Genomic DNA, 6,606 nt, shown 5'->3' with positions numbered 1-6,606 from the left:
AGCGTCCTCTGGTGGACAGACTATGTAACACCATCACTAACAGGGACGTTGTAGAGCGTCCTCTGGTGGACAGACTAAATCTCCTGAAGTCTTTAAGCTTCATCAGAGTGAGTGTGTGTTTTTTCATGTTGCTCACCGTTTTGATCTGCGTGCTGTCAGTGAGCTGCTGGACGGTGTAGCTGTCCTCCGTGTTGTACTGCAGCAGGATGGCCATCTGGAAGGTTGAGGCCTGCAGCGTGTACCTGGAACACAACAACAACATAAACAACAACAACAACAACACCAACCGATCGGGTGACGTCACACATCCGCTGACCATTAATATCACACAGTCAATGGCCGCCCCTTCAATGATCTTTCAAGTTATATAAATGTTTAGATGAAAGAGTGAAAATAAAGAGAAAGTCCCCCCACAGCGCCATCTAGTGGTCGGCACTCACCTGTTCTTGAAGCAGTTGGTGACCAGCTCTCCTTTGGACAGGTGATAGAGCCAAGTCAGCTTCCTGCCGCTGTGTCTGCTGGCGTAAAACGCGGTGAATCGCTGGTAGCTTCGCTCCAGCTGCACACACAGAGAGAGAGAGAGAGAGAGAGAGAGAGAGAGAGAGAGAGAGAGAGAGAGAGAGAGAGAGAGAGAGAGAGAGAGAGAGAGAGAGAGAGAGAGAGAGAGAGAGAGAGAGAGAGAGAGAGAGAGAGAGAGAGAGAGAGACACAGAGAGAGAGTGTTCAGAGGAGGAGTGGTTCTCAAACTGAGGTCCAGGGACATTCGATAAGTGACGATTCTCTCCGACCAATCAGCAATCTGCAGGTTTTCACGTCACCTTTTTGGCATCGCCTCAGCTCGCTTGGAACCTCGACTGAAGTGGTACTAAATAAAGTTCCTACCAGGGACTTCTTTTGTAATGGAAAACCAAAAAAGGCGAGTAGAGTCGAGGGGAGTTGAGCAGGTACCATATAGTGAGAAAATACGCCCTAAAAGAGATCTAACAACCAAATCAACGACACTCATTGTGAGCTTTAAACGCTACAAGATTACGACTATAATTTAGATTTCAAGAGAAAGCTAAATGCAGTCCTCTTCTGTCTATTAAAGGTTGAATTCAACAAATCATTAGCTAGAAAGTCAACACACACACACACACACGTTTGAACCCAGTACAAAAACACATTTTCTCCCCAAGCAGGAGCACAGCAAAGCCTCATTCCTGGTTTCTTATGTAGTTTTCAAGCTACTCATTAAACCCCCTTCTGCACAGTGAGAGCTGGGTTGAAAGATGAGTTGTTTTAAGTGTTTACTGGTCTTACCTCGGAGGGCAGAGCGAAGGTGCAGGACTGCTGGAAAGGCCAAGACCCAGAGCTGAGAACCTGGATACTGAAGTCCACTGTGAAACACACAAATGATTCAAACACATGGGTTTGATGTGCTTTGACACACCAGAACCCAGCATGTGTTCCCTCGGTTTTAAAAGTCTAATGTTTGGTACATTTTAAGTGTGATCCGGTATAAACCGTTGTGATCTCATGAAGTGGCGTATGTATGACACGCCAGTTCGTGTGCCATCATTGGCGTGCATGCTCGCTTTTTAGCGTCATTTGGCCTGCATTGACTTACATTACTTTGCCATTGTGTGTGAATTTACAACGTAGTGAGTAGTATGAAAGGGCAAAAATCCGCAATAACACACAATCTCGCAATAACACACCAAATATATTTTTAAGAACGCGTACAGATAACATGCCACTTGGCGTGTTTGTTTACCAAAAGTGATGATGTCATGTTGGTCCTGCCGCATGGGATATAAAAAAAACTCTAAAACAAAAATGATAAGTAGGTGTACGTTTGCTCCGTTATGGATATGTGTAATGTAATAGACTGAGTAATTACTGAGCAATAGGTTACATTTATGTTAATTATTACAGAGAAATTAATGTAATTCTTTGTGTTATTTCTTGTTATGATGGTGACTATACTATTTAGTTAGAGCACATAATGTTCTTAGTAAGTCAGATGCTTATTAGTGTGGATTATTATTTGCTTATATTTCAGAACAACATCTCACTTCACATGTAAGGTCAAATACAACTTCTTAGTCAACTTCATGTTGGAGTTGTAAATAAATCCTGGATCTCAAAGTCAGACTTCTCTGGTTCAAGTTGTTACTGGACCCCCTGACGCGGGCCGGTGTTTCAGCAGCCAGTTGTCAACAGTTTTTACAAGCCCATTGCCTACATGTTTGTAATATAATTAACACTGCTAAACTATATGAAACTATTTGAGCTTGTGTAGGCCTATCAGTGCTTTCTGAACATATTGAACACACTTTCTAAAAATAAAAAAATACCGTGATATACCAAAAACCCTGATCATTTTGGTCACTATAACCCTGAGGTTAAAATATCAGCAGATATGTGATGATCGGTTGGAGGACGGATGGTGTGTGTCCTTACAGTCCAGGGTTACACAGCAGTGTGTTTGTGTGTGTGTGTGTGTGTGTGTGTGTCCTTACAGTCCAGAGGCTCCGAGTTGGTCAGGTGTTTCTTGAACTGCTCGTTCAGGTCTTTACTGACTCCGATGTCCTGGAACATGCGCTGCAGTTTGGACGTGTACTCAAAGCCGCACGCTTGCTGCACAAGAACAACAACAAAACCAGATTAGGCGCGAGGTTTTAAGGAGCAGAAACCGACAGTTTGGTGTAGTTGTGGATGTTTTCATGCAGACAGACTGTGTGTGTGTGTGTGTGTGTGTGTGTGTGTGTGTGTGTGTGTGTGTGACTGCTGCGAGTAGCACCTTGAGTTTGGAGATCATGCTGGCCTCGGCGTCGTCGCTGGCGCTGTTCTGGTGGACCAGACGCTTGGCCAGCATCTTCGCATAAAACTTCTGGAAAACATCTTTGTCCTCGATGTATTTGAACACAACCATCTGAGAAGACAGAGAAATTCACCTTAATGTGCTGCTGCCAACCAGAGTAAACCTACATCTCACACCTTCTACCAGTTTATACTTAAATAGTGGGCCGTAGATTTGGTGAAATATGTTTTTATTTAAAAATTAAAACAGTGTTTCTCAAACTGTCTCCGAGAGTTAGTCCAACTCCTAACTGAGGAGCATAGATGGGCTGTTTTTAATATTAAATAAACGTCTTTGTAAATGTAAACATTATTTGAATTGGCTGATTTTCCGTGTTGTCGGACTTGAGCGATGAAGCCGACCGCGTCGCAGCACGACCTCCAATTTACATCACACATCATCAGCGTGACATTTGAAGGAATTACGGAAGTAATAACATTCAGTTATAACTTCATTCAGTTATGAGCACAACCATTCCTCCCATTAAGATGGCAACAGGGACAACGAGTGAGTAAGATATTTGTAAAACGTTCACTTAGTTCAGCTGTAACTTGTAATATACTGTTGAAGTAGAAGACCCATTGTTTTGGGGATATTTACACTATTATTTAACTGTACAGTTAATTAAAATAGCAAAATATAGTGTTCATAACAATAGTTTCTGCTGTAAATGTTTGATGACTGCCCTGTTTTATATTTTATATTTACTGACGACATCCAACTACACATCCTTGTGTTACTTGTGTTATATATTACAACACATAACATGAGTAATTAGGTCTGTAGTTGTGGTACTTATCCAGTACAGGTGTGCAGTAACATGAATACAAACACACTATTGTGTATGTGTATGTCCGTGCAAACACACGGGTCAAAGTATCTCACCACTTGGTTGAGTGTGTCCTCCAACTCTGCCTCCTCCGGGTTTTTAGAGCTGAAGAATAAACAGACGCTCATGGTTTAAAAGTGAGATTTCACACAGGTGGTGAGCTCAGAAAAACAGACTGACGAGAAAACACACTGCAGTGTAGTGGTGGGAATCCCACGATAGGTACCTCACGGTTTGATACATGGCTCACGATACCGATTATATCACAACAATGTGATACAGCAATTCTGTGATATTATATTGGTAGACAATCCTATAATGATGCATCACCGTATCGGTCAAACAAACACAAATGACCATGAAAAGTGCAGCTTTTCTCTGTTTATTAACTGCAAGTCTGAACTGTTAGGATAGAGATAAATATAACTTTTCTAATTTCTGTCTTTTTTTTACTGCATTTCTTGCTAAAAGGGATGCTGGAAATTTCAATTTCCCTGCGTGAGTAATCCCAAAAGGATAAATAAAGAGAAGTCTAAGTCTAGGAAAACAATTCTGCAGCACAGGTTTTCAGTCTGTACATTAAAATGACAATTGTAGAGCAACTCTGGGTCCAGAATTTGGACTTAATCATGGCTGCTGGGGCATCTGTTACTTTACTCAGACTCCTGCCGGTCATCCCGTTGAAAACCTCTTCAGCTTCTTAGATTTATGTTTACGTTTCCTTCGCTCGAGGAGCCATGAAGCAGTGACGCTGGGAGCCAGGTCATCTATTCAGAGCGCCTTATTTTATAAATTAAAGCATCTATACTTGGAGCCAGTGTATTGATTGCTGCATCGCGTGGAGGACAGCGATATATTTATAATAAAAAAAGGACTAAAAACATTTCTTTATAGCAGAAATTATGAGTTTTAACCTTGCACAACAATACTGTTGCACTATTTATATGTATTTTAAACTGATGATTTTAATCTTGCTTTTATGATCTTACCTGTAGCACTTTGAGGTTTGTTTTAAATGTAAAGTGCATTACAAATAAAATGTATTATTATTAATATATTGCCGTATTGATAATTGGTCCAAACCCTGCTGCAGTGTGTGCTACAGAAAAATCTGTGTCCTTCTAATAATGGATAAACCATCAGCTGTGGAACTACAAAACCTTAAAAACAGCAGTTTGTAAACGCATATCAAGCTTATCTAGATTTTATATCATTCTGAACACTTTATTACACTTCCTGTCCACGTGAACCCAAAAGGTTTATTGTTGATCTTGAAAATAAATGGCTGGAGAACGAAGAAATAAAGTGGATATTTTTAGACTACTACAGAATTTTACTTGTCTAATACCCTGAGATTTTAAAAACATAAAATCACAATAACAAGCCCCAAATGTTTCTGATAGCTAGGGAACACACACACACACACACACACACACACACACACACACACACACCTCTTCTTCAGTAAAGAATCGCAGTATCTGGCCAGCAGCTCGGGGGATTTGCTGGACGACTGAGCCATCCTGGTGACGGCGTTGTTGTTGATGAAGCGACCACATGCCTGTAAAAAGAGACTGACCGTGTTAGAACTAAACCTGGCCAGAAACAAGGAATAATAATAATAATAATAATAATGATAATAATAATAAAAAATCTATTTAAATAGCACCTTTAACAGAAAAAAGTCACACCGACTTCACATCATAAACTGCACTCTTTATTGCACTCTTGCCTCCATATTGTTTCTGTTTAGAGTGTGTGTATATATATATATATATATATATATAGTAGAGTGTATACAGTAGTGTGTATACACTAGGGTGTATATATATTAGTGTGTATATATTGGTTGGTTGTTTTGTAAGTGTAAGCGCACTGTGAGCAACAATGTTCCAAAGTAAATTTCCTTGTATGTATGTATGTATGTATGTATGTATGTATGTATGTATGTATGTATGTAATAAAGCTGATTCTGATATAATTGTTAAAATAAGACCCCGACAGTAGAATGAGGAAGCAAGAAAGACATAAAACACCAGTGAGATTCTGCTGGTTTCGTCCTTTCCTATACTTCCTTTGATAAACATATATTCCTGATTCAATAAGGAACATTATTCTGGATATGACACTTATGTTGTTTCCATAGTGGATTTTTAACATGAATTATAACCTTATGACAAAAAACAAACCCCACTTCCATGTTTAATAGTGTGCTAGTAGAGACTGATGCATTCCCTAAACATAGATGTTATCTCAGCTGTTGGAAACTGAGATAAAGACAATATTTGTTGACAGATTATAAAGTAAAATGTTATTTCAGAATTGTTTTTGAAACCCCAAATAAGTCCCGGGTCAGTTAGGCCAGAGGGACATGAGAGGGTCCCGAAGGTGGAGACAACACAAGGTTTAAGACCTAGAACAATACATTTTAAAGCCTAAAATTTAGATTTTTTAGGCTTCTTAAGACCTGCTGAAACCCTTTACTTATGGGAAAAAGGACTTAAAAGCACAACATGGCCATTATGGGCAGACTGCAGATGGATCACTCACCTTATCGAGCGCTGCCACGAAGCCGGCGTCGTTGTTGAAGGCGGACATGACCAAGGCGTTGTACTTCTTATGGACGTCCAGGGTGGTCTGGACGTATACTTTGGGGTCCTGCAAGACACCCAAACGTCTTTTATCAGGACATATTTTTGCATTTTGAATTTCTTGCATTTTTTTGTTTTTGATAAAAACTTACTGACTTCAACTTTTACACATTTCAACAAACACTTAATTAGCAAAACCTCAGTTCTACACGGTACTCTGATTTAACTTAAATAATTTCACCTACATTCTTTTCAGAGCGTTTTTTATTTTTTTTAATTACTTTTGTTTTTATGGGTTTATGTGTCCGTGCACACATATGTATGTATGTATGTATGTATGTA

The 6,606-nt window shown here is 39.8% G+C and overlaps 1 protein-coding gene across 1 annotated transcript in view; it reads right to left on the bottom strand.

Annotated features, from left to right (window-relative positions):
• LOC117938296 (cullin-1) overlaps nt 1–6,606 on the bottom strand; it is a 30,583-nt gene that overhangs the window by 330 nt on the left and 23,647 nt on the right. Inside the window, exons 10-17 of the mRNA XM_034862818.1 lie at nt 6,224–6,331; nt 5,128–5,234; nt 3,730–3,778; nt 2,785–2,916; nt 2,504–2,621; nt 1,302–1,378; nt 441–559; nt 76–242 (exon numbers count right to left, since the gene is read on the bottom strand). Coding sequence (XP_034718709.1) covers nt 76–242; nt 441–559; nt 1,302–1,378; nt 2,504–2,621; nt 2,785–2,916; nt 3,730–3,778; nt 5,128–5,234; nt 6,224–6,331 — 877 coding nt within the window. The remainder of the gene's footprint in view (nt 1–75; nt 243–440; nt 560–1,301; nt 1,379–2,503; nt 2,622–2,784; nt 2,917–3,729; nt 3,779–5,127; nt 5,235–6,223; nt 6,332–6,606) is intronic.

Source organism: Etheostoma cragini, chromosome 22 (genome assembly GCF_013103735.1).
Source record: "Etheostoma cragini isolate CJK2018 chromosome 22, CSU_Ecrag_1.0, whole genome shotgun sequence".
In the NCBI taxonomy this organism is placed as follows: Eukaryota; Metazoa; Chordata; class Actinopteri; order Perciformes; family Percidae; genus Etheostoma; species Etheostoma cragini.
Note: the sequence above shows the minus strand (reverse complement) of the source record. Positions and strands in the feature narration are given on the sequence as shown.